The sequence below is a fragment of the Podarcis tiliguerta genome, assembly GCF_965153285.1.
Source record: "Podarcis tiliguerta genome assembly, chromosome: 17".
Taxonomy (NCBI): Eukaryota; Metazoa; Chordata; class Lepidosauria; order Squamata; family Lacertidae; genus Podarcis; species Podarcis tiliguerta.
In genome coordinates, this window is record NC_139550.1 from 33,133,537 (window position 1) to 33,161,505 (window position 27,969).

The 27,969-nt window shown below is 45.6% G+C and overlaps 1 protein-coding gene across 5 annotated transcripts; it reads right to left on the reverse strand.

The window, feature by feature from the left end:
* Positions 1-1,905: 1,905 nt before the first annotated feature.
* Positions 1,906-27,939, reverse strand: LOC310667513 (afadin- and alpha-actinin-binding protein-like). Of its 5 annotated transcripts, none has more exons than XM_083420090.1 (14): positions 27,773-27,939; positions 24,019-24,098; positions 22,150-22,316; positions 20,773-20,988; positions 15,007-15,117; positions 13,553-13,688; positions 13,141-13,216; positions 11,422-11,566; positions 10,690-10,774; positions 8,785-8,933; positions 4,650-4,823; positions 3,640-3,766; positions 3,101-3,272; positions 1,906-2,555 (listed from the first exon to the last, which is right to left on the reverse strand). In XM_083420090.1, exons 2-14 carry the CDS (start codon positions 24,071-24,073, stop codon positions 2,426-2,428), a joined length of 1,743 nt encoding a protein of 580 aa, XP_083276216.1. In that variant the 5' UTR covers positions 24,074-24,098; positions 27,773-27,939; the 3' UTR covers positions 1,906-2,425. The 5 variants fall into 5 exon arrangements, with proteins under 5 accessions (XP_083276216.1, XP_083276218.1, XP_083276217.1 ...); XM_083420092.1 differs by lacking the exon at positions 27,773-27,939 and adding an exon at positions 26,860-26,909 and having other exon boundaries at positions 24,025-24,098; XM_083420091.1 differs by lacking the exon at positions 27,773-27,939 and adding an exon at positions 26,860-26,909.
* Between the last annotated feature and the right edge of the window lie 30 nt (positions 27,940-27,969).

Below are 27,969 nucleotides of genomic sequence, written 5' to 3' on the forward strand. Positions count from 1 at the left end.
GGATTGCGGGCACACACAATAAAGCTGAATTCACACGTTAAATGTGTTTTAATACTCTGACCAGTAGCTTGCCAACAGTATGCATTACTTTTGCAGTTGTAGCAGGAAACCCCCCACCCCCCATCATTCAGTTTGTACAGACTTCACACACACTCACACTCACACACTACATACGCTACACTTCTGTTATAAATTCATAGAAAATCAACCATACATCAGATTTGCACTGTTCCACTTTTATTTTACTCCATGAAGGAAGGACTACAAAATGGGGAAGGTTTGATACAGGCCACCATAATCCCTTGAGCATAGCAGCACATCCACAGGAGCCCTGCCCAGTTGCTATGCCAACCCTGATGGTCCTAGACAGAAGACCATCAACTACACTACAGACTGCATACACAAGTGGATTCAACACGGACTATAACAAAAGAACAATGATTGGATTTCCCCTCAGGGGGCAGGAAACTATGACTACCTTTGTCTTCAGAAAATGACTCATGGGAGGGGGGAAAGAGGGGAACCAGCCAGGTGACAGGACACTCAGGTTACCACAACTCCTCCCTCACCCCCTCCTTTCTGTAATGTATGCATGATGTTTCTGGGGGTGGGCTTGACCTAGAGGAGGGGAATTTCAAAAGTTTTTATAAGGTCTTGCACACCATTTTTCTGGGTCTTTCCTCTCTCCTGAGAGTGAGGGGAACACCCTGCTGCAACAGTACAATAAAGGCCAAGCCTACAGGCTGCTATTTGCTCCAATTTACTCTGGTTGGTGTCTTTACTTTTTGTCCAAGGGAGCCCTCGGATTTTTCCGGTAACACAGTGTACAAGGGGACAGGAGCTTACAATCTTAAAATTTGAAGAGGAAAACAACAGAAGGGTAAATACGGGATTCCCACCCCCTCCAGCTGTTATTCATACTTTGCTTGGTAACAGTTTTAGTTGCAGCAGGGCTAGGAAATAAAGCCAAAGGCCTAATAAGAAAGGTAGGTCTTGAGTGGTTGAAATAATTGCAAGAGCATCGTGTACACCTAGAATTCCAACACTCGCATCACTGCAAACACTCCCTTCATTTATCCTGGATTAAGGCACTTGGATTTCAGGCTCCACCCACGAATTGCACTATGGCAGAGATAGCTATGGCCTATGTCTGAATACTCTTTTTTCCCCTGGCACTTACCGTATTTTTCGCTCCATAAGACGCACCTGACTATAAGACGCACCTAGTTTTTAGAGGAGGAAAGGGGGAAAGCCCTGGTTTTTTTGGGATCAGCTCACAGTTGTGCAGCTTCTTTTGCAAAAGGGAAAAGCCCCCTTTTTAAAGGATCAGCTCAAAGTTGTTGAGCTTACTTTGCAAAGGGGAAAAATCCTGTTTTTATGGGGTTCACCTCACAGTTCTGCAGCTTCTTTAGGAAAGGAAAGGGAGCCGTTTCTACAGTTTCCAGACAGATCTAATCAGCCAGTCACATGTTGCTGGGGAAACAAACAGCCTCCTTCTGCAGAACATTCAACAATGGAGGCCTGGGCAAGGGGGCGAGGCCAGAAAGTGAGCCAGCGATCGACCACACATTCGCTCCATAAGACGCAGACATTTCCCTTTACTTTTTAGGAGGAAAAAAGTGCGTCTTATGGAGCGAAAAATACAGTAAATCCTACCTCTCCTCCATTATGGAACCCAAGGTGCCAACATGTCGCTAACGCTCAGGTGGCCCTGACCAGATCTGCTCAGCTTCAGCAAGTTGGTTAAAGCTGCATTGAGACAAAACACTGGGACCATGAACTGAACTGTCTCATGGTACCTGAGCCAAGTCAGTCAGAGTATTAGCTGCGCCGAGGCCTCTGAAAATCAAGGAAGCATACCTTTCCAAAAACCCTTCCAAAATTAAGCCAGATACCACACACGGATAAAAACACGTTTTTATTATAAGAAGATAAGAACCCTTGAAGAAACCCCCAATTCTGTGGCCACAAAAACAAGAGAAAACTTTTAAAAGAGGTAACTGAGGCATAACAGGGTGTTTAACGTGTAAATTCTTAAAAACCTTCCCCACTGGAATGTTCTTGGATATAAATTGGGAGAAATGGACTCATTAACATTACACCCCTAAGAGCAGATGTATTAACATATAAAATTCAAATGTCCAGTTACCAGCATCAATTACCAGCAATGATTATATCACTTCTATACTTGCACACAAAACAGTTCAATTGCATCTTTTATTCCCATTAGCAGCTTTTCCTAAGCAGCAGCAATGAATAGAATTCCAAATGAGGGAAAGCCATCTCTTGTAAGTTCTACTGAGGTTAAGGAGGCATGCATTAACATTTCAGCTTCTTATAACTAAGACAGCAAAATATATTGAAATGGAACTTTTTTTAAAAAAAAAAACAAAAACCCACTCAGGTAGCAAGATTAAGAGCAGCCCTAGAGGAAGCTGTCCAGGAAGCGTTCTAAAAGGTCACCCTGAAGCTCATCTTTCACAGACACCTCAGTTTGGCAAGCTGTGTTTTGGCAGCTCCTCTTGCTTTGCCAGAGCTGTGGAGGAGAAGCTGGCCTAGAAGGAAGAGACCAAAATAATAAATACACATGTGGTTATTGTGTGCCCATTCTTCCTTGTGTGTAGGCTGTTCAAATCCCAAAATTCCCTTCCTATTTATGGACAAGAGGATATTATTTATTTGTTTATTTTTTTAGCTGATTTTTATTTAATTTGCCACACAAAAAAATCTAACATTGACATTTTGATAATGGCACTCATGCCTTCCATCCCTGTAGACAAACTATAGAAACAGAGGCAAGTGTCCTCTCTGTCATATTCATTCATTCATTCATTCATTCATTCATAAATACACTCCAGTTGCAGTTACTATGTCCAATCTTATCAGCTATTGATGTAAGCAACAAACAGGCATGGGTCAACAACACACAGGAGGTTTCTTTTAGCAATACAGAAAGGCTCAGTTGTTGCATAAGGCAATGCAGGGCTAGGACAGTGTTGGGAAATTCAGTGTGCCTGGAAGGTCATCCCCAAGTCTGGACTGGATCTCCATCAGCCCCCACCCTGCTGCCTGATTAGACCAGGAGCAACGATGGCCTTACCAGTCATCTGGGAGGACCAGCTGTTGCCTGCACATGGTAGGGCTGGTTGGGTTTGAAGCAAGGTGTTTTCTTCTTAAGACCTGCACTGGGCTGCAGCAAGGAGTGATCGTGACCTTTGGATAAGGGGTACAGATGGGCTTGTTCCACGTCCTTTGTTTGAACAAATGCTCATCTGTGGTCAAGGAAAGAAAAAGGGTTACAAAGCAGAAAGCTAAGAATGTCAAGACAAGCCCTCAGGGATCAGACCAAAGGTCCATCAAATTTAATACATCATCATCATCATCATCAAGTCCTGCAATCCAGCAGCAGATGGCCAGTTGGCACCAAACCAAACTTTGCGGTCCCGTGGAGCAGTTTCCCATTTCTGTGGCTTTTAGACATCAAGACAATAATAGTTTTGCAGACCTCCGAAGACAGAGACAGATAAGATTTCTATGCATTTCTGCCTTTACATATGTACTACTGAAAACACAGGCATAACCACAGTAGGACACACCTGCCATGGGTTTTGAAGCTATACTAGAGGTGGAGACAATTACCTTGCACCCCTCTGGCAGCCACTGGGGCAGAGAGCCTTCGGGTAGGATCTCTCACATCGAATCCTGGCCATGAAGACAAGAATCCTTGCTGCAAGAATAGGGCCTTGCGTTGCTCAAACTGCTTCCTCTGCCAAGGAGAACAAAAAAAGACAGATTATTGTCTATTTCCAGAATTCTACCAATCTCTCAGTCATCTTGAGAGCACTCAGAACTTCTCCTTCCATGGCCCAAAGCTCAGTGAGATGATCAACTTGTGGTTGAGCTATACTGCTTAAGATTCTAGGAGCTCACAATAATCCTCTCTGTCATATTCATTCATTCATTCACACACACACACACACACACACACACACACACCCACCCTCCAAACAAAGAGCTAGATGTTCAAGAGAAGGTTCCCAGCCTAGCCTTTTCCCTGACATGCCAGACTATGAGAAGGCAATTTGACTTTATGTTTGTTCCTAGGGAAATAAAAGGTAAAGGTACCTCTGACTGTTAGGTCCAGTCGTGGATGACTTTGGGGTTACGGCGCTCATCTCGCACTATAGGCCGAGGGAGCTGGTGTTTGCCCGCAGACAACCAGAGCAGCACATGGAAATGCCATTTACCTTCCCACCAGAGCAGTACCTATTTATCTACTTGCACTTTGGCGTGCTTTCGAACTGCTAGGTGGGCAGGAGCTGGGACCGAGCAACGGGAGCTCACCCTGTTGCGGGGATTCCAACCGCTGACCTTCTGGTCGGCAAGCCCTAGGCTCTGTGTATAAACTTGAGGTTTAAGAAGATGAATCTATCAGGGATGAGGAACCTTTGGGCCCTCCAGATGTTGCTGGACTACAACTCCCATCATCCCTGACCACTGACTGATGGGATTCAGAGCCCAACAACATATAGAAGGCCCACATCTGCCCTACCCTGTTTCATCATTCTCAAGGAGGCATTGCTGCTGCTTGTTAAAAATGTATAAAGGTGGCAACTTGGCTTCAGGTCTTCAAGAAAGTAGCTGCCTACCTCCCACCCCAGCCGAATGGCCGCTTCCGTGAAGTTTTTCCGCTCTACTTCAAATGCTTGTTTCTGCTCCTCAAACCTATTCTGTTCTTCTTGCAGCAACTGCTGTTCCTCCAGAAAATAAGATCCCTTCAGGTGAGCTGGGAGCTCTGAACTGGAGGCAGCGGTCAATTGCTCCTGAAAGGAGGAGACATGTCACTTTGGGTGGGAAAATGAAATGAAGAAACAACGGATTTTTTTCTCTGTCATCCACCATTACGGGGCAACATCTTGTACCCAACCCCATGTTAGCCCTGCTGCCAATGCTACCAAGCCAAAATGTCAAGCATAAAGTGCTGGCCTTCTTTCTTATGAGCAGTGAGACAAATAGTTGCTTACAATTGGGGGGGAAACCATTATATGGAACTTGCCGAACTGACCAGGAGACTCCGAGACCAGAGAGAAGAGACGGTGGAAGAAGATTGGAAGAAGTTTAAGGAATATTTGAAAAAATATGTTACTATTTAAATATTGGAATAGCTTTGGAAGTGGATATAGGCTGTAGGGTTAGAAGTAGAAGATAGTGTGTTTTAAAATAGTATTATTTGTAAGTGATAAAATGTGAAGTTATTTTAAGTGTGATAAAAAAAAAAAAGATGCTTAGAAACTATGATATATGTAAACTGCTAAAGATGAAGTAAAATGAAAATCAGATAGGTGGGACTTGGGGAACCCACTTAACAATGTTTAGAAAAATAAGGATATGACAAGAATTTGTTTGTATTGCTTGTCTTTTCTGTTTGTGTTCTTTATTTGTGTTATAAAATGAATAAACATTTTTTTTTTGGAAAAATCAATTGGGGGGAAAAACCACCCACTCCCATCATAGAAAGTTGGGCCCAACATGTGTGAAATAAAGCATTTATGGAATGCTTAACTCACTTATCAGACGGTGATAAGAGGAATACCAAAGAAAGATGGGCTTGACTCTTGATTTATATCATTTATTAACAAGAGTAATCTCCCTTCCATGTGGATGACTGAATGCAAGACTTAACACCTGTACATGTATTTGTCTTGGAAGACAACATGTTTGGTAACTGATTTTTTTCAAAAAAATATTCAGTAAAGTTTGTAAACAAATAAACGAGCCACCCTTTCTGATTACAGAGATTTCCACCAAGGGGAGTAGGAACAGAATATGTCTCCATTACAAACTTGCATTGGTTCTGCCCCAGTTTTAACAGCCATGGGATTCCCAGTAACTGACTCCTGGAAACCACAGTTTAGTGCTGGTGCATGGTCAGAACTACGGTTCTCATGGTTCCTTGCAAGAAGGCAAGACTACCAACCAGTTTGTGGTGCTACAAGATTCAGCCAGTAGAGGGAACTAAAAGGTTGAACTAAGAAGGGATGAAACTTCACAAGCACTTGCTGCTGATGGCATGTGGGGTTCAGCCATATAAAATCTGCAAACAGCAGCCTGTAAGTACAAGTCATAGACCTTTTCCCACAGCCCAATTATTTGTGCACCAACTCACAGAAAGAACCCTGCTCTTCCGTCACACTTGCTACAATTCCATGTGTACTCAGATGCCTGTCCTGCTGAATTCAATACTTTAGGGTGAATTCCAGTTACCTTAGAGGACCTCCAACTTCCTCTTCCAAACGGAGGTTCCCCCACTTCAGCCCAAGCAAACTCTCCAATGCTCTGTATGCAAATTCTCCCCCTTCCAGTGGACATTTGGCACCTGCTTGCTGGCCTCGATCCAGTATGCCCGAAGGAGCATCTCCACCCACATCGTAGTGCCTGGAGACTGAGGTCCAGTGCCGAGGGCCTTCTGGCGGTGCCCTCGGTGTGAGAAGCCAAGTTACAGGGAACCAGGCAGAGGGCCTTCTTGGTAGTGGCACCCATCCTCATCAGATGTCAAGGAAATAAACAACTACCAGACTTTTAGAAGACATCTGAAGGCAGCCCTGTTTAGGGAAGCTTTTAATGTTTAATAGACTATTGTATTTTAATATTCTGTTGGGAGCCGCCCAGAGTGGCTGGGGAAACCCAGCCAGATGGGAGGGTATAAATTTATTATTATTATTATTATTATTATTATTAATCTATCTTAGTTTGGGCAGCCAGAGCATCTGGGCAGGAAAACTGGTGATGTGATGCCAGCTACATGCACACTCAACCGCTGCCCGTCCTGACTATTGAGTGTGTCAATTTCAGAAGGTTGTGCTGGCCATGATCATTGGCTGCTGCCCACAAGTTGTGTAATATCTGTATGCAACTGCAAGGAAGCACCCAGGAGTTTGGAGCTCAGTATGTTGTTGACATCACACTCTATTTTTTCTCTCCACTTCATGGAAAAGCTGCATAGAGGTTCTGAACTGAGTCCTAGAGAAAGCAGTAGACTTCTTGTGGCCAATGTGAAGCTTAATCCAAACAGGACAGAGGTGCTCCTGGTTAGCAGAGCCGACTCAGAAGTGTGTAACTGATTTTTGATGGGGTAGCCTTCCACTTTAAAATAGGTGTTCCCATTTGGGGATTCTTCTGGACTTTGCTATCACCTTAGATGCTTATGTATCCGCACCAACTATGCCCATTCCTTGAGGCTGCACATTTGGCTAGCTGACATGCGCTTAAATTGCATCCCATCTGGATTCCTGCAACAGGGCTGCCTTTGAAGAGAGTGCTTGGAAATTTCAACTGATTCAGAATATTGCAGCAAGGCTGTTAGCAAGAGCTGCTAACTTGCAACATAACTAAGCTATAAATCCTGGCTTATAAAACCATACTGTACAGAGGCTATGTGCTGGTGCCTGCAGCTTAAGCCCTCCCACTTTGCACAACTGGCTAAACAAACCACAAAGGGGATGGCTTGGTGCTATGTCTGAACCCAGGATTGTGGTTTGTTTCACTGCAACAAACTATAGCTTTGGGCTGGCTAGCAATCAAAGCTTGCTAGGGCAGAACAAACTACGGTCCTAGGTTCAGGCACAAAGCTAAACTATTTTTTTTCTGGTGTGTTTTCCATCTTGCACCAAAGAAAGAGGGAAGTGAGAGTGCCCGATACAATTCAGTGAGCCAAGGGTGATGGCTAAGGTTTAGGGCTTAGCACTGTGTGTTTCAACTGCTACAGGCTTCCAATGTTTCCAGGCACAGTTCAAAGTGCTGGGATTGACTTTATGGCTTGGGGCCAGGATAACGGAAGGACTGCTTCCTCCAGCATGAACTGTCTCCCTACTGAGACCCACCTGCATGTCCCAAAGCCCCCAGAAATATGCCTATTTAGAACTAGGAAGAGGGTGCTCTCAGGAATGTGTCAGCAGCGAGTTGAGGGCTCTGGCACAGCTTTAAACTGTAGTCATTGGCACGTCATCTATCAATCCACTGGGCACCACTCCTGGTTCTTCTCAGTGCAACAAGCATATTTTTGCACAGTGTGCACTTGTAGTTCACAAGAGCCTCATGCCTTGCAGCAATAACAAATACTGTACTGGGACGTTTATGTGTGTATTCTGCTCAAATGCACAAGGAAGCCAGTTATTATTGGATAGCCTCAGTTTTCAAGTTTCTAGACCTTATGGGGGTTTTTTTTGGAAGAGCTTTAAAACTGTGTGAGAAATGCCTAGAGTTACTGGATAAAGCTTCAGGTGGAGTGGGCTTGGTTTAATGCCCATAGCTGACCCAGGCTCCCCACCATGCAGGGCAGGTGCTGAGTACAAACAGCCCTACCTATGGCTGCCTAAAGCAGGGACAGGCAACCTAAGGCCCAGGGGCTGGATGCGGCCCAATCGCCTTCTCAATCCGGCCTGGAGACGGTCCAGGAATCAGCGTGTTTTTACACGAGTAGAATGTGTTATTTTATTTAAAATGCACATCTGGATTATTTGTGGGGCCTGCCTGGTGTTTTTACATGAGTAGAATGTGTGCTTTTATTTAAAATGCACCTCTGGGTTATTTGTGGGGCATAGGAATTCGTTCATTTTTTTCTTTTCCACAATATAGTCCGGCCCCCCACAAGGTCTGAGGGACAGTGGACCGGCCCCCTGCTGAAAAAGGTTGCTGACCCTTGGACCTAAAACCTGATGTGCCACCTGCAGAGGGCAGACAGGAATGCCCGGAGAATGGCCAGAATTGACCAAATCTTTCCTTTACCTGGAAACATTGCTGCTGCAATGCAATCAGCACTCTGCTCTCCTCAATTTCTCCCTTTAGCTTCATGATTTCCTTCTCATGATCCGTCACGCTGATTACAGGGTCTTGCCCACCTCCCTCAGATACGCAGGAATCAGCAGCATAGACAGCTGTGGAGGGAAAGGTAAAGCAGGAATGTGTATTTATGCAGCCCAACATTTCAGCACTAGGAGGCTCAGAGAAGGAAGCTACAAGAGAGACACAGATTAGAACTCAGGACTTCCAACGCATCAGCTTGCCTGGTTGGTCCAAAAATGAAAAAAATAATAATTTCAAGCTTCAAGCTGCACTTAAAAAGATTCCAGGATCAGTATGGTTTGGGGAAGAGAGTTGAAAAGCTAGACTCCACTGCAAGATGGGAATAAACTGATTTACCTCACAGGGTTGTTGTAAAGTTCTTAAAGTACCTTGTGTATTTTTAAAGCTGAAAGCTGGATCAGTTCGTTATTGTATGCAATATTTTTAAAGATAACAGTGTACATACAAACACACCCTTCCAGGTGGTGTAAGTGTCTTAAGTCAATCTGATAGGTCAGAGCAGGTTCACCTGTTGCGTTCCTAACATGCCATGCCCTTGCTTTATAAACATGACTGCTAAGGAAGGCTGCATTTTAGTGGTAACAATGCACCAAGTTTTGATATAAGCAAGTGTCCTTGTTGCCAGTAAACTTTCGCGAGCAAAAGGCATTCTAGGAGGATTATGGCTCTTGTTGCTTTTGAATTAGCTCCAGCCAGAATCAAAGCTGAACAAAAGACTACAAAAAATGTCAGCCAGACCACCTTTGTTGGTTCTTTTTGAGCTGATTATGACTCCTGGCTTTTCAATTCAGGCAAAAGGGGGCTTGACCATACCACAAGAGAACAGGCCAAGTAACCAAGCTTTCGTTCCATGCTGTGTTTTACTGCTGCTAAGGTCTTGCACACGTCATCCCTGAACTGAACAACGTTAAGAACCAATATAAGCCAACCTAGGAACCGGGTGAGACATGCAATCAAATGTTGTAGTGTGGATTTCAGCCAGCTTCTCTCCCCACACCTGTTATGGAAGCAAAAAGACCTTGCCCTGTGTAATCCCAGCATTTGACATACAGAGAAGTTGCTGTATGCAGAGGAACCATTATAGCTGCTATCCTCCAGGAATGTGCGCAATCCTTTCGGAATCTCATCCAATCTATGTCCGCGACCAGTGCCAGATTTACGTATAAGCTAAACAAGCTATAGCTTAGGGCCCCACTCTCTTGGGGGCCCCAAAAAAATTTAAAGGGAAAAAAACTGGATATACATTTCCAAAATATAAGTTAAACAATTACCGTATTTTTTGCTCTATAAGACTCACTTTTTCCTTCCTAAAAAGTAAGGGGAAATGTGTGTGCGTCTTATGGAGTGAATGCAGGCTGCGCAGCTATCCCAGAAGCCAGAACAGCAAGAGGGATCGCTGCTTTCGCTGTGCAGCGATCCCTCTTGTTGTTCTGGCTTCTGAGATTCAGAATATTTTTTTCTTGTTTTCCTCCTCCAAAAACCAGGTGCGTCTTGTGGTCTGGTGCATCTTATAGAGTGAAAAATACGGTACTTTGATAAAATACATGTTTTGTTATGTGCAAATGGCTTTAGATACCTATTAGGTCCATAAATTACCATATAGCATATATTCAGCACAAAAAAGCAACAATTTGTTGTTGGCAAAGGACAGCTGGACATATAAAGGGCCCCATTACCTTCAGTAGCTTAGGGCCTCATCGAACCTAAATCCGGCCCTCTTTGCGACCATCACCAGTGCCTCTTTTCCCAGGGAATTTCCAGGGTAAGAATAATGTGACATGGGAGCCAAAAATCAGTGGAAAGAACATGCAGCTTCCAAAACCATACCTTGACCCCCAAGGGCCTTGAGGCTGCTCTTCAGCCTGCTCCACTGCTCCTGGAAGGCCTTGTATGGGCAGCTTAGCTCTGCATCCTGGAGAAGATAAAGCAGCAGCTGAGCACCAGAAAAGTCAGAGGACTGTGGACCACCCTCCCATCAGATGTCAAGGAGATAAGTAGATATACAACCTTCAAAAGACATCTGAAAGGCAGCCCTATATACGGTAATCTTCTGATACATTTTTGATTTTGTTGGAAGCCACCCAGATTGGCTGGGTCAATCCAAACAGATAAAAAGGTAAAGGTAAAGGAACCCCTGACCATTAGGTCCAGTCGTGACCGACTCTGGAGTTGCGGCGCTCATCTCGCTTTATTGGCCAAGGGAGCCAGCGTACAGCTTCCGGGTCATGTGGCCAGCATGACTAAGCCGCTTCTGGCGAACCAGAGCGGCACATGGAAACACCATTTACCTTCCCACCAGAGTGGTACCTATTTATCTACTTGCACTTTGACGTGCTTTTGAACTGCTAGGTTGGCAGGAGCAGGGACCGAGCAACAGGAGCTCACCCTGTCACAAGGATTCGAACTGCCAACCTTCTGATCGACAAGCCCTAGGCTCTGTGGTTTAACCCACAGTGCCACCTGCGTCCCTCCAAACAGATAGGCGGGGTACAAATAATAAAATTATTATGAAGTGGCGGCGGCAGCTGCTGCCAGCCAAGAGCCCCACAAAACTCTTACCCGGGCGGTTTCAGTCCCCAACAGCTGCTCCATATCTTGGCCCACTTGGCTCAGCAGCTGCTTCAGCTGGGCATTCTCCAAAGCCAGGCCCTGCTCTCGCTGTTCCTGCTTGGCTAGCTGGGTGCGGTAGAGCTCTTCCTCCTTCCTGCCAGAAAGGAGAATCAAGAAATAAAGGAAGATGGATACTGCCTTCCAAAGACTAAACCAGGCCCAGGACTACCACCCCCTGTGATCTTCAACAGCTATCCACCGTTAGGATTCTTTCCCCGTGCTGCAGTCATGGGATTGTTTTTATCACAAGACAGTGTATGTTTTCATTCCACATTGTGGGAAGTCACGGAGACAGGATGTTTGTATTACTGTGTTTCCGTGATTCAGGACGTTTGTCCTTTGTTCTCTCTCTTTGCTGTCTGATGCTGAAGAGGAAGGAGCTGAGTTACGATGCTCCGAGTGTGTATATGTAAATAAACGTAGTTTAGCCAAATGCTGCGCTACTGAGTCTGTACGCTGACTGCCTTTACTCTGCTGATCCTGAAGTGTGCTGATGCCTCTAAGGTATCAGTCGCTGTGATTTTCGGGCTGGAGAAAGATTTTGAATCTCCCAAACGAACGAAAAGGAGGGAGAGAACATGCCAGTTGGGCATGTGTCTTTGCCAGACTCCTACTCGTGTGTAGGACCTCTTGACATCCACGACCTCTTGATAGCCCATCCTTGGATTTAAGAATTCACCTGGCAGCCAGGAATTCCATGCAGGCTGGGAGAGTGGGTGGGTGAGGAAGGAAAACCTCTTCCTCCATGACCCACACAAAAAATGCCATGTGGAGCAGGCATACTTAGCCTGCATGACCTCCAGATGTTGCTGAACTAAAGGTCCCATCATTACTGACCATGAGCCCCGGCAGCTGAGGCTGATGGGAGTTGATGGGAGCAATAGCTAGAGGGCCATAGGTTCCCCATCCCTGATGTAGAAGGGCCTGGGGTTCCATACCCAGAAGCTCTAGGTAGTGATGGGATAGGGAAAATCTCCTGTCTGGAACCCTATAGAGTCACCAGCAGTCCATGCAGACAGAACTGAGCTAGCTGGACCAAAGGCTGACTTGGTAGATAACTAAATATATAGCTATGTTCCTATGATCCTATCAGCTGGATCAGCTACCTTTAACCTTTCCAGACCCATTACCCACTTTTAACCCAAACATGCATTCGGGGACCCATTTCTTAATATTCTACCATACATTTGCACAGTGGTAGTGAATCTGTTGAAACATTGTCCAGCCTGGACACTGAGGTCCACCTCTGAGGGCCTTCTGGTGGTTCCCTCACTGTGAGAAGTGAAGTTACAGGGAACCAGGCACAGGGCCTTCTTGGTAATGGCGCCCACCCTGTGGAATGCCCTCCCGTCAGATGTCAAGGAGATAAAAAAAACTGTTTTACTTTCAGAAGACATCTGAAGGCAGCCCTGTTCAGGGAAGTTTTTAAAGGTCTATGCTTTATTGTGTTTTTAATATTTTGTTGGGTGCTGCCCAGAGTGGCTGGGGCAACCCAGTCAGATGGGTGACATATAAATATTGTATAAGGCTATGACCCACTAGCAAGTCCCAACACACCAGCGGAAAATCGGTGCGCTAGATTAGTCAGTCCATTTCTGTGTGCAGCTAGTTCTTTCACACGCTTCTTAAAGCCCCTGGGTCCTTAACAGACAGGTCCCTGTGACTCACCTGCCAAGCGTTTTCCCGGTTTTCCACGTTGCTCTCCTACCATCAACCCGGGGCAGGGTGTTGAGGACTTCAATTGCTAGAGACAGCAAGACTAGCCTGAGTAGGAGATCAATATTACACCATCTCTTTCCTTGCCCCCAGCCCCAGGACAGAAATTCCCTTCCCCAGACCCCACAGCCAGGTTCTTGGAGCCGAATCCAAATTGTGCTGTAGCAAGCAGCATACAGAGTCCTGCATTGCAGGGGGTGGGTCTAGATGACCCCCGGGGTCCTTTCCGGCTCCACGATTCTATGATCCTAAATGCTAACTTCTCCCACTTTCCATTATTCAAGTTGCAAAAGGAATTTTCCAACGCACCCAAATGAAGTTCTCCTGCCTTGAACTTCCACACTCCTCCACCTTGCCCACTTACTTCCTCTCTTGTCTTTCTTGTCAGTCACCAGCTGGCTCATCTTCTCCCTGAGTCGGAGTAGCTCTTGCTCCTTTCTTTTCATTTCGTGGCTGTGCTGGCTCTTCTGGTTGGCCAGCGCATTCAGGAGCTTGGCTATCTTTTCAGACAAATGCGGACACTTCTTAAGAAGTGTACACAGGAAGCAATCCCAAAGTCTATCCAGACTATCCCCTCCAATAGATCACAGATGGTCAACTTGTATTGCCTTTTATTCTATTCGCTCTCACATACATGCCTGTAAAGGAGTTGCTAAACTGGCCACACAGCAGCAGCCTGCTTAGCGAGGTAGCACTGGCACTGTTTTTTAAATGTGTGCTTTAACATCATCAGCCACAAACCCATTGGGTGGAAAGAAGAGGTGGCCATGAAATATAAATGGGGTTTAAAAAAAAATCTTAAGAGTGGTATTCAACTAAGTTTTACTCAGACTAGAGTATTCAGCTACGTAGACCCAACCAGGGCTTCCCTCTCCCCACCAAAATTAGTTTGTAGGGTTCGGAGAGCCAAACCATGTGTAGCAGGAAGAGAGGGCAGAGTGTTCCACCAGGCAAACAGAAATGTGTGCACCGATGGTGCGATCTGCTTAGCGCCACGTTGAACCACCTTCTGTAGAAATTAATGGATGTGACCTAATGGTACTGATGTTTTGATTGGCAAAGCAGAGGAGATGGGCAGAACCTTCTAGGAATTCTCTCAGTCATTGGGAATGTATCACTTAAGACTGTTGGTGACAGGAGAAAGACTGGACTATTATTATTATTATTATTATTACTATTAATTGAATTTATATACCACCCTATATGAAGGCACCAGGGAAATGTCCCTGGGGAGAGCATTCCACAGACGGGGAGCAGTGGCGTAGCGTGGGTTGTCAGCACCCGGGGCAAGGCAAGTAATTTGCGCCCCCTAACCCGTGGATTTTAGTAGGAGCAGAGAGCTGCGAGTGGGAGCGCCCCCCCCCCAGATGTTGCGCCCCATGCGGCCGGCCCCCCCTGCACCCCCCACGCTACGCCACTGACAGGGAGCCACTGCAGAGAAGGCCCTTTTCTCGAGTTGCCACCTTCTGGACCTCTCAAGGAGGAGGCACACGAAGGAAGGCCTCATAAGATGATCTCAGGGTCTGGGGAGGTTCATACGGAAAGAGGCGGTCCTTGAGGTATTGGGGTCCTGAGCCATTTTATGGCTTTGGAGAACCTTGGGACAGCTACACCCAATTTTGACCAACAGAGGAGCCTCAACTGGGGTTTATTATGTCCAAATGGCATTATTGTGATGCTCTTTTAAGCTGGCCTCCTCTGTTCCCACCATAAGTCTCATTTCCTGCTGCCAATTAATGAGAAGTGTTGCCAATTGGATTTTCCATCCCCAGCATTAGAAAGCCAAGGTTCAGTCGTTTCCCCCTTCATTCCACTTACTTCATCCTTTTCTCCTTTCAGCATGCTATTCAGTTGCTTGTTCTTGTTTTGAAGTTGCTGCTCCTTGCTCTGCACAGCTGCAATTTCCTGTTCACAAGCTTCCACCTGGTCCTGAAGTTTTGGGGGGGCAGGGTGGGAATAAGCAGGAGGTGTAAACAATTAAGGCAAGAAAGACCGCGTCTCTCTCCCTGCACCTCCCACCCCCCAAAGATAAAGCACCCCACTAATTATATTGCTGAACAGGGCAGGTGGATGACACATCGGTTAATAAGTCTGTAGGGAAGCAAGCAAATATCTATATAGGCCCAGTTTGCTAATAATAATAATAATAATAATAATAATAATAATAATAATGCTAAGCCAAACCAAACCATGGCTTGGTGCAAATGAGCGGATTGTTTGATGTATTATGGTTGTTTGATGTATTACGGTATTTTAATATTTTGATGGAAGCAGCCCAGAGTGGCTGGGGAAGCCCAGCCAGATGGGTGGGGTATAAATAATATATTATTATTATTATTATTACTATTACTATTATTCCTAGAGAGAAGGTTGCAGCTGCTCTCCTCTTCTTCCTGCTCCCACACTGCTGAAGGCCAACTCATGCTTTGGCTAAGTGTTGCTTCAGAGCCCAGGTGTGTGGCATGAGCAGTTAAGAGAGGAACAAGCCTTAATTCCAGCCAGGTAAGTTAACAGATTTTAGAGGCTCACAGCTGCTTTCGGCTGAATATTGGTTCCTTACTGAGCCTGCTACCTGACAGGGCAAGATGGGCCCTTCCTCTTGTTATAAGAATTCTAAGGTCTCAAATATAAATTAAATGTACAAGGCAAACCCATACCTAAGTATATAAACCACGTGTCTGAAATAGTACAGGAGAGCAACCCTCAAGCCATTTTGACTCTCCCAAATTGACCTCAAATATTTCTCTGCAAGGAGGAAGGAAATGGGGAAAGCTTTCCAATTGTATTTTGCATACCTGCCTTAAGGGCGTATTTGTGTGTGACCTGGATTCAGGAACTAAAGTATTAACCATCACAAAAGAATGGCCAGGCTGCCCAGGTAATGCAATCAGTGACCATTATCAGGTATCCTGGCAGGCAGGATTTCTGCTGTAGACCACCTCCTCTGCTGTAGACCGCCTCTTTCTGTGATGTATGTATGATGTTTTAGGGGGGTGGTCTTGGGCTACAGGGTGGGCAATTTCAAAAGTCTGTACAGTGGTACTTTGGGTTAAGTACTTAATTCGTTCCGGAGGTCTGTTCTTAACCTGAAACTGTTCTTAACCTGAAGCACCACTTTAGCTAATGGGGCCTCCTGCTGCCGCCGCACCGCCGGAGCACGATTTCTGTTCTCATCCTGAAGCTAAGTTCTTAACCCAAGGTACTATTTCTGGGTTAGTGGAGTCTGTAACCCGAAGCGTATGTAACCCGAGGTACCACTGTATAAGGGCTTGTGCACCATTGTTCTCCTCCCTCCTGCGTGTGGGGACCCTGCTGCAACAGTTTAATAAAGATCAGGCTTACTAGCCGCTTTGCGTCTCAATATACTCTGGCTGGCCTCTGTTATTTTCTCCTACCGATAGGGGACCCAATTAAGGACTCTATACAGGCTCTTGGATACCCCATAAGGGAAAAGGAGCATTTTTTTTTTCTTTTAACACTCTTATTGCAGGTAGGTGTCCAAATCTGGTATTTGGGGCTGGTGGAGCTGCCCACAAGCTTATCTACATCCTGGGCTCCTTTTGAGGAAGGGCAGGATATAAATTTAATACACAAGCAAATACAAATAAACAGAACTTGAGCAACTGGCTGTAGCCCCCTCCACCAGCAGCGTGCTCACAAGAAAGCCCACTACTTTATATCACTGCAGCATGCTAGGTCTCTCCTCGTCCTGGCACCCTCTCCTTGAGAACCCCTAAAGATCAAGGAGAATAGATGATCACACAACAGTTAACCCTGTATGATCTTTTTGCCGCTGCTTAGAGTAAACAGAGTTTAATTTAGAGACAGTATGTTATTGCACTGCCCAATCCAGATAGTTGCTGTTCCAGTAAACTATTTAAGAGTTTCGTACTGTACAGAAACTGTCCTTGAACGGGGACACTTTGATACAGCTACTTCTGCCTCACCCTTTTCTTAGTTGCCATTACACAGAAAAGTATTTTGAACTATTCATTATTCAGTGGAAGTTTTTCTCCCTTATCAATTGTGATTTATTTTTTTTGCTGCGCTCACAAAATTTCCTATGAGCTCATGATTAGTCCACAGAAAACCCAGAAGTTAAAAGGCACTAATTATACTTTGAACATTCTGAAGCGCTATCTCAGTAATTCTTACAGCAAACCTGAAAGGCAGGTCAATATTATCCCGCACTGCGAATCAGTTGGTATAAATGAAGTTTCATGATCAAACAAAAATAGAGGATAAGGATCCAGAGATCACGCTAAGGGTGGCCAAATTTTGCGCAGCTGCCATAAAACTCAGGGAACAAGCTGTGCTATTACAAAGACTAAGGCCTCAGATGCAAACTCTAGATAATATTTTAGAGACTAAGACCTAAACCACATTTCTCATGGCTGTCATATTCGTATTGTTTATCGTCATATTCGATTGTAAATTCAAACTTAATTCTATTGTGTTTTATGCTCGCTTCGTACGGTATGTGAATCTCATCTGAGACCGTAATAAATTTTATTCATATTCAGTTTCAGTTTCATAATAAAACAATGTCCATTATACTTTACTCAAGCATAAATTTACTTGGATGCAATGTCACCACCTATCTAAATAAGCCAGCTTTCCCCTTAATGCATTGCCGGCACTGAAAAATGACTGATAAATAACTATTATTTGTTGTTGTTTTGTTGTTGTTATATACCATCTTATACAAGATGTGTACAACACAGATGGCTCGATTCAGCTAAACAAATGAGTTGGCAGGAGCCAGCAATTCCCCCTAATGCAATGGGCCTTCTATCCCATACCCCAAACTGGCTCATAAGAACCCCCAGAAGAGCATTGGGGGAGGGGAGGAGAGGGGAGATCACTCCTTCTGTCCTGGATGCTTTAGTTGAGATTTCTGCATTGCAGGGGTTGGACTAGATGACCCTGGGACCCTTCCAACTCTTACGATTCTACGAACATTGAATTCCTCTCAGGGCTCTTAGAGCTACACACTGGACTCTTAGAGATACACACCTAATACATAACTTCCTCCTCTCCACACAAATTCAGGATCCCTGAACTAATGTGCTAGGGATGGACTCCAAGCAGGGAGGGAATGGAACGGGAAGGCTAGAAAGAAGTGTCTCTCACTCAAAAAAAAGTAGAAGCTTCTGCTGATGGGGACACACTGACTCACACACATTTATAACGTACCGTATTTTTTGCACCATAACACTCACTTTTTTCCTCCTAGAAAGTAAGGGGAAATGTCTGTGCGTGTTATGGAGGGAATGCCTACAGGTGGCAGGGGGGGGGGGAGATCTGCTGCAGTTGTGAGCAGAGGATCCATGGTTCCCCTTCCTTCCCTCCTCCGTGGCTCGCTTTGAAACAGCAAAGCGGGAGAAGAGCCGCTGAGTGGGGAGGAGAGAGGGACAGAGAGCCTGCTTCTTTAAAGGAGCAAAGCGGGAGAGGAGAGGAGCCGCTTACACGAGTGTAAGCGGCTCCTGTCCGGTTGGCTCCTTTAAAGCAAGCAGGCTCTCTGTCCCTCTCTCCTCCCCACTCAGCTCACTACATAGCAGCAAAGTTTTTCAGCTCACTAAGCCAGGGATGAGCGGGGAGGAGGGAGAAAAGCAGAGCCTGCTTGCTTTAAAGGAGCAAAGCGGGAGAGGAGAGGAGCCTTCTCCTCTTATACCCCTCTTCTGCATTATTAGCAGCATCCTTCTCCACACACCCCATGCGTGTTCCTTCTCCCCTTAAACCCTCTTCTGCATTATTAGCAGCATCCTTCTCCACATACCCCACGCCTGCTCCTTGTCCCTTGAGTGCTTTTCCTTCCCTCCCCACTTAAAACGTGGTTACAAAGCACGGATCCACATGGATCCTCAGGATTTTTGCACTGGGTCACCCCAAATTCACCATCAGATCACATAGCATGTCCATGGCTACATCTTGCACCAAAAAAATCACGCACCCACTGTTGCCTGGGGCTGCAGTGGTGCAAAAACGTGGTTACAAAGCCTGGATCCACATGGATCCTTAGGATTTTTGCATTGGGCTACTCCAAACTCACTGTCAGATCACATGTCTGTGGCCACAGCATGAACCACAAAAATCATACATCCACTGTTTCGTTTAGAATATTTTTCTTCTTCTTTCCCTCCTCTAAAAACTATGTGCGTGTTATGGTTGGGTGCGTGTTATAGAGCGAAAAATACAGTATATGTTATTTTTGGTAGCCATCCTGAGATCTAAGGGGTATAGGACTGAAAGAGGCACTGGAAGGACTGAGCGGAGCACAAAAATAGGACTCCCCCCCCCCCCCCGCAGGCTGGCCGTCCCCAGAGCTCAGTTCTGTGGAAGGAGGAACACATACTGTCTTAACAGAAAGGAGTATTTCTGAAGAAATTCAAGAGGCAGACCTGTTACAAGGTGCAGCAAAGCAGTGGATTTCATTTTGAATACAGTGGTACCTCGGGTTACATACGCTTCAGGTTACAGACTCCGCTAACCCAGAAATAGTACCTCAGGTAAAGAACCTTGCTTCAGGATGAGAACAGAAATCGCATGGCGGCAGAGCAGCAGCAGCAGCAGGAGGCCCCATTAGCTAAAGTGGTGCTTCAGGTTAAGAACAGTTTCAGGTTAAGAACGGACATCCGGAACGAATTAAGTACTTAACCGGAGGTACCACTGTACAGTGGTGCCTCGCAAGACGAAAAGAATCCGTTCCGCGAGTCTTTTCATCTTGCGGTTTTCTCGTCTTGCGAAGCAAGCCCATTAGCGGATTAGCGCTATTAGCACTATTGGCAGTTTAAGGGCTATTAACGCCTATTAAAGGCTTAAGGGATTAGCGGTTTAGCTGCTAAAATGCTTTTAGCAGCTTAGCGCTTCAGAAAAAGGGGTTTTGGAGCGGGGAAAAAACTCAAAAATTTTCAACAATTTTCGTCTTGCGAAGCAAGCCCATAGGGAAATTCGTCTTGCGAAGCGCCTCTGAAAACAGAAAACCCTTTCGTCTTGTGGGTTTCCCGTCTTGCGAGGCATTCGTCTAGCGGGGCACCACTGTACTATTAGACAGCCAGCAGACTGGAAAGCACCAGGAAGTTCTACGGTTAATTTCAGCAAGCCATGTAGGAGAGGTTTCTGCTGGTTTGTGTCCCAAGCCAGAGGGAGGTGTCATTTGGATTCTACCCCAGGGGTAGGCAAACTAAGGCCTGGGGGCCGGATGCGGCCCAATCGCCTTCTCAATCTGGCCCGCAGACAGTCCGGGAATCAGCGTGTTTTTACATGAGTAGAATGTGTCCTTTCATTTAAAATGCATCTCTGGGTTATTTGTGGGGCCTGCCTGGTGTTTTTACATGAGTAGAATGTGTGCTTTTATTTAAAATGCATCTCTGGGTTATTTGTGGGGCATAAAAATTTGTTCATTTCTCCCCCAAAAAATACAGTCCGGCCCCCCACATCGTCCGAGGGATGGTGGACTGGCCCATGGCTGAAAAAGGTTGCTGAGCCCTGTTCTACCCCAATACACCCAAATGCAGAGAATAGACATGAACAAGCTGAGACGCACTTATGGGATGAACAGAGTAAAAACCCCAGAGCTCTGACCTTGAGTTTACCATGTCGTGACCTCAGATAGTCCAGTTCTCCAGCCCGTCGCCTTTCCTCTGCCTCCAGGTCACCCAGCTTGGCAGACACACCTTGGTAGAGATTCAGCAGTCTGCAAGTACTGTTAACTAATGCCAGGAGGTCAAAGCCGTGCTCAGCACCATCTCCAGAACCATCATCCTTATATAGCGCAGGGAGCCCCAGCATCACCAGTTCCTAGGTAGAGAAGGTAATTAAGGAGAGAAGGAGTAATAAAGGAGTCCAATGACTGTTTAACTGCAACTGCTTTTCTCCAGGTTCTGTCCACCTTACCATTAGGTACTCATTTTCTCTCCTGGGTCATTGGTTAACTTGCTTTCATCATCTTCTTAACAAGTCCTTATACAGGTGCCTACCAGCACACCAGAAGTCTACCTTCTGTGATCCCTTTGCAGGAGACAGAGAGCCCCAAATTCATCATACAGCTCAGCTTTAATAGAAATTCTGACGCATCCTCAAAACTACCCTGCAATTTGAAATGTATAAATCTAAATCATATAAGGGTTGGAAATGTAAAAAGAAAGACGGTTCTTTTTATCATATGTGGTGGTCTTGTAGTAAGGTTAAAGCTTACCGGGAAATGATATACAGTGAATTGAAAAGGATGTTCAAAATAACTTTTGTAAAAAAACAACCCAGAAGTTTTTCTTTTGGGAATTATAGAGACAGAACTACCTAAAATGTATAGAAACTTATTCATGTATGCTACTACAGCGGCAAGAACGTTACTCGCCCCAAAATAGAAAGAAGCAGAAGTCCCAGCAAAAGAAGTATGGATACAAAAACTCATGGAATATGCAGAAATGGCAAAACTTACTGGAAGAAAAAGAAATCAAGATAACATATATTTTTTTAAAAAATGGTAATGATTTATTACATTAATTATAAACAGATAAAAACATTGGCAGGATTGTTGTAATAACCTGCAGTTTCATAAGAGTATATATTTAAAGAAGATGAATAAATGAGCAAATTAAGTTAATTTGGATATGCAGAAGATATTAAAAACAAATTTGAGGAACTGCAGAAAGAGGGAGAAGGAAGTCAAGTTTTGAAATGTCAAAAGGATTGTAAAAATAGTGAAATGTCTAAAATTTATGAAGTGTATAAGCTTGAAAAGTACAAAATAAAAATACATAAAATGCAAACAAAAAACAAAGACCCCCAACTACCCTGCAAATTGCACAGGAGCGGGTAAAACCTCTCAGTTGCTACACCTGCAGCTTGACGTTACCAAACTAGACAGCAGCAGACAGCTGGAAAAGTAGATTCCTTCCCTGTAAAAGGCTCAGTCCTGACTCACACACAGTGACCTTCCTGCCCAAGGCCATTGCTCACCTTGTTAAGGTAGGAGATACAATGATCGACATTGTCACTCCAGCAGACGACATCGCCCAGGCCACCAAGGCCTCCCAGAAGCTCCCCAGAGTCAGGGTAACAGGCCGGGTTGCACCCATCAGCTGAAAAGAGGCCCATCTCAGAAGCATAGCTGAAGAACTGTGTGTCTGTGAGGAAGAGGACAAAGTAATAACACAGGAAGCTCCAGCGGGAAGACATAGGCAGACAGTGGAAGAGGGACCAACGGATGCCTGAGCTGTAGGTGGGTTGCACACTAGCGTGATGGACCTCTGCGAATCCAAAGGACAGAGGAAGGTCTCTAGTGGCTTAAGTGTGGGAGTGAATGCTAAGCTGGCGTTTTCATGCATGCATCTGCACTCGTGTTAGAAACTGAGATATGGAAGCCAGGAGCTAAATGGCACCTTAAGCCGGGGTTGTAGGCACGCTTTTTTATAACAAGAATACAAAGCTGAAAATGAATGAACTGCAGCTAAAATATTATTTTCATTTTCCACATGGTCTAGTCCTTCCCCTGCGCGCCCCCCTAATATTCTTAAGAGGGTATCTTCTCCAGTCTTCAGAGAGTAGCTGGAAGTGGGGAGGCAGAAAAACATCCTTCTTTCCTTCCACTCTGCAGTTTTAATCTGAAATCTTAGGCGCAGTACTGTGCCCAGAGCTCAGAAACTGCTCGTGCTAATGAAATTCCCTGTTGCAAAATGCATCTAGAACAGTAGGAGTTTTGAACAATCGTCTGCACACACACACACACACACACACACACACAAACACACACAGCTTCTTTACCCATATATTTGTGCACTCAGTAGCATACTGGTATAATGACAAGCTTGAATGGGAACCAGCCACTTAAAGACCGCCGTTTCAGCCATTACACAGCCATATAGAGAAAACAAGTGCAGCTTTTTTGTGGGAACTGACTGTAGGTACAAGGCTGCAGAGATAAAGCCCCAGAGGTCCAGTAGTCAGGAGCCCTGCTCCACAAGGAGGAATCAGTCCAGGAGGAAACAGTCCTAGAAAAGCAGAGTAGCTCTCCCGCCAGCTATAGCACAGGCCATTTGGTGCCTCACTTTGTGTAATTACATTTGTGTAATCTCATTGTTGGGACGCAGGTGGCGCTGTGGGTAAAACCTCAGCGCCTAGGAGTTGCTGATCGTATGGTCGGCGGGGTGAGCTCCTGTCATTTGGTCCCAGCTCCTGCCCACCTAGCAGTTCGAAAGCACCCTTAAGTGCAAGTAGATAAATAGGTATCGCTTTATAGCGGGAAGGTAAACAGCGTTTCCGTGTGCTGCGCTGGTGCTGGCTCGCCAGAGCAGCTTCGTCACGCTGGCCACGTGACCCGGAAGTGTCTCCGGACAGCGCTGGCCCCCGGCCTCTTAAGCGAGATGGGCGCGCAACCCCAGAGTCGGTCACGACTGGCCCGTACGGGCAGGGGTACCTTTACCTTTACCATTACTAATCTCACTATATACAAGTTGTACAAGTGACAATAAGGTCTTTCAGTTTCACTTAGTCAACAGGGAAGAATGTGTTGACAACCTTGGAGCAAGCCAGCACAAGAGCCAGCGCATGGGGTTGCGACTACGACCAGGGAAACCCAGGTTCAAATCCCTGCCATGCAGCAGACCTTGAGACTATCACTCTCTCTCTGAGCCTAACCTACCTCACAGGGTTGTTGTGAGGATAAAAATGTGTCTCTGTGGATATAATAATGTACACTGCTTCCTTAAGCCCCTTGGAGGAAGGGTGGGATAGAAATGTAAGAAATCAATCAAACGAGCAAATGCTGGAAAAGTTAGAAACTCTGGCAAGCATTTCTAGCTAAGCTGCCTTACCAAATGGTAACTGCACATTTACCTGTGAATAGTTGTTCCCCAGGAGTATCTGGGGCAGCTGAGGCTTCCATTTTCTACCAGGGGTTCACTAGAAATCTAGAAAGAAACTAAGAGTTATTATTATTATTATTTTGACACGCCTACAAGGTCCACAATGCAGCAGTGACACAGGAATCTGAGCTCTTCTACACCCAGCTAGTCAACATGCATCTGGCTCTCTTGCAAGAACTCACACATTAATTCTATTTTAATAATCACTACCAGTTGCTAGCAGATACAGATTCATTTTTTTAACTTTGATGCTGTACTGAATTTACTTGCCAGGTGGCTGACAGAAAACTGAATGTCCCTCTAGGTAACAGGGCCTCACATTGCTTACACAGTGAATTTCTGGACAGCTTTTGAATTTAGGTAAAAAGAAAAAGCACAACCGTGGAGGCCGTACACTTGTCCTGAAGCGTATTTTTTGAGATTCAGAAAAGTGTGTAATTTCCCCCACACATTTTTTTGCAATGATTTCCATCAGATTGCCTCAGAAGAGCTCTGTCACACAGCTGGCATCTGCAAATCCTGCCCTTTGCCCCATGCTTCTGTCAATTTAAGGCAGCCTTCGCCAACCTGGTGCCGTGCAGATGTTTGGGATGAGGCAATTCTCAAATGCCCCTGTCAGCACCACTGGCTGACTAGGACTGATGGGAATCAGACTAAAACAGGGGTAGGCAACCTAAGGCCCATGGGCCACAAGCGGCCCACGGGGGTCGTTTAACTGGCCCACAAGCCGCCCTTGAACCGAGCTGCCCACTTGGCAAGTCCCACACGCTGTGCTAAACTGGCGCAGCACAGCACAGGGACTCGCTTCCACGGTGCCAGAAATCACATCTGCACATGCTCAGACACCAGAAATCGCATCTGCACAGATGCCAAAAATTGTGTCTGCGCAGATGCCAGAAATTGTGGCTGCACACGCTCATGTGCGCGCGCTCCGGCCCATGGAAGGATCTCCGCTGGAGTGAACCGGCCCAGGCGAGGTAAACCTTGCCAACCCCTGGACTAAAACATCTGCATGTTTCTTCCTCTTCTTTGGCGATCACTCGTAGCCAAGTAAGATTGTCTTCCATAAACACGGTTTTAACAATGGACTGTCCTTCTGAAAATTGGCTGCCCAGATAAATTTGTAAACATCATTCGGCTCCTCCATGATAATATGACAGTAACAATCGCAAATAACAATGGCTCTCAAAGTGAACCATTCACAGTGGCATCAGGTGTTAAACAAGGCTGTGCTATTGCCCCAGCTCTATTCCTTATTTTCGTTGCCATGATCCTACACTTTGTCGTAGGGAAACTCCCCACCGGTGTAGAAACCACATATCGAACAGATGGAAAGCTCTTCAATCTGAGCAGGCTGAAAGCAAAGCGTAAGGTTACCATAACTGCATGGTAGCATGTTGGTGAATGCTCATTTCAGGAATGCTGCCTGTTTCCTAGGACAGAAGGCCTGGAGTTTATCGGCATTTTAAGCTATACTAATAAGATTGCCTGCCAAACCATATTTTACTTGTCTACTCTGTAAGGATGCTAGCTGGTTTGCCACTGTAAACATGGCCCCCACAGCATTCCTCATCCCCAGCTGTTGTCAGACTACAACTCCCATCATTCCTGACCACTGGTACTGCTAGCTAGGGATGATGGGAGTTGTAGTCCAGCAAAGGCCAGGGACCCAGGTTTGAGAAACACTGCCAGAGTCTTCAATGCATCCCTCCCAAATATCCCACCCCACATTTGTAAACTTTTCTGGACATAGACCTAGCTATGCATTTGCTACTTTGTAAAATGTACTCATTTTTTTAAATATTCAAATATTAATTAAGATGCCTACACATCACCTTTTATTAATAATAAAAACACAAACAAGGCAAAACATACAACAGAGCCCTTATAAGACAGCTGCCTGACAAGCTTTTCTCATCTCTATGTGGGGAGAAAACTTGCCCTGCCGAATTCCTGCTTAAAAGGCACAGGCACCCTGCAAACCAGGCAGAAGTTGGCAACCTTCATAACCGCCTTCCCTCAAGCTATTAACTTTACAGTACTTTAGTATTCAAAGGGAAACCAGCAAGCATAATCATCATCCTTTAAAAAGCCAGCACTCAAATCTCCATGTTTAAAGGGGTTTCAGGCACCTATATTAGAGGGCAGCAAGCTCGGTTTTTTTTACTCAAGCTTTTTCTGTTTCCCAGTGCAGAATTATTGCCACTGTTCTCCTACTTTTAAGAAAATCTGTCACTTCCTGCACCCACCCAGACAGAAGGATAAAGAGACACTAATAATAATAACAATAGCAATAATAAATAATAAATAAATAATAAATAATAATAAATAATAAATAAATAATAAATAATAAAAATAATAATGAACATATGGGGAAAGGTGTGGCTGATACTGTTAGGGAACAGGGCATGACGTCCATTTTCTCTCTCACTTCCACACACACACACCCCTCTAGCCCTTCAAACACACAACCACACACAGCAGCCATAGTGTATAATAAAAAGCTATTCTTTTTAAAAAGCAAAACAAAATTTGAAATCCCCCATAAGCTGATCTCGTTGATAAACACATTCACACATTAATCCTTTAACTGTTCCTATTTTTTTATCTGTAAACCGCCTTGAGTCCCTGGCTGGGGAAAAGGCGGGGTATATTATATAAAGGAATAATAGGACCGCGTTGAAGCCGCCAACCTCGCTAGCCTAACCTCCTGCAGAGTTGAGCAATATACGCTCAGCAGCCCTGCCGGCACCAGAGAAACCCCCCGACCCGCCGTCCCTGCAACCGCAATGCACACGCTCCTTACTAGCGCAGCGCAGACCCTGCAAGACTCGCCGGGAGCTGCAAGTCAATGGCTCTCCCCCCCCCCTAAAGTTCCCGCCCCTGTTCCGCGCGACTCGCCATTGGATGGAACGGAGGGATCCCGCTCTGACGTCATGCAGTTTGCAGTTCCGATATGTTGAGGCTGGTTACCCGCAGTAGCATCAGAGTGAGGTATACTCCGTGCCGGATTTAGCTAAACAAGCTATAGCTTAGGGCCCCACTATCTTGGGGGCCCCCCAAAAAATTAAAGGGGAAAAAAACCTGGATGTACATTTCCAAAATGTAAGATAAAAAACAAATAGAATAAAACCTACATACAGCACCAGTGTTTTGTGCTGTGTAGGCTCCTGTCATGTAGGTAATGGGCCCCACCTGCTAGCCTGCTCCCTAAAATATCACTGGTTTTGTCATGTGCAGATGGCTTTAGATACATAGGTAAAAGGTAAAGGGACCCCTGACCATGAGGTCCAGTCGTGGCCAACTCTGGGGTTGCGGCGCTCATCTCGCTTTATTGGCCGAGGGAGCCGGCATACAGCTTCTGGGTCATGTGGCCAGCATGACTAAGCCGCTTCTGGCGAACCAGAGCAGCGCACGGAAACGCCGTTTACCTTCCCGCCGAAGCGGTACCTATTTATCTACTTGCACTTTGACGTGCTTTCAAACTGCTAGGTTGGCAGGAGCAGGGACCGAGCAACGAGAGCGCACCCCGTCGCGGGGAATCAAACCGCCGACCTTCTGATCGGCAAGTCCTAGGCTCTGTGGTTTAACCCACAGCACCACCCGCGTCCCTAGATACCTACTCCATAAATTACCATATAGCATATATTCAACAACAAAAAACCAGCGACAGTTTGTTGTTGACAAAGGACAGCTGGACATATAAAGGGCCCCATTACTTTCAGTAGCTTAGGGTCTCATCAAACCTCAATCTGGCCCTGGATATACTGCAGCTGAATATGGAGGTTCAACTCGGCTATCACAGAATATTGGCAGCTCAAGACGGTAGAGAGGAGGGAGATTGGCACAGTCACTTTTGTGCATGTGGCAGTATGCACAGCCATTTTGTGCTGGCACCCATGGCACTTTTTATCAA

Excerpts from the sequence above, each read along its gene's own strand:
- LOC310667513 (XM_083420090.1), bottom strand. The coding sequence starts at position 24,073 with ATGGAAGCCTCAGCTGCCCCAGATACTCCTGGGGAACAACTATTCACA. Across the intron at positions 20,989-22,149 it reads GTATCTCCTACCTTAACAAG|GAACTGGTGATGCTGGGGCT; the intron begins GTGAGCAATGGC and ends TTCTCTACCTAG. Across the intron at positions 4,824-8,784 it reads TGCAGCAGCAATGTTTCCAG|GAGCAATTGACCGCTGCCTC; the intron begins GTAAAGGAAAGA and ends TCCTCCTTTCAG.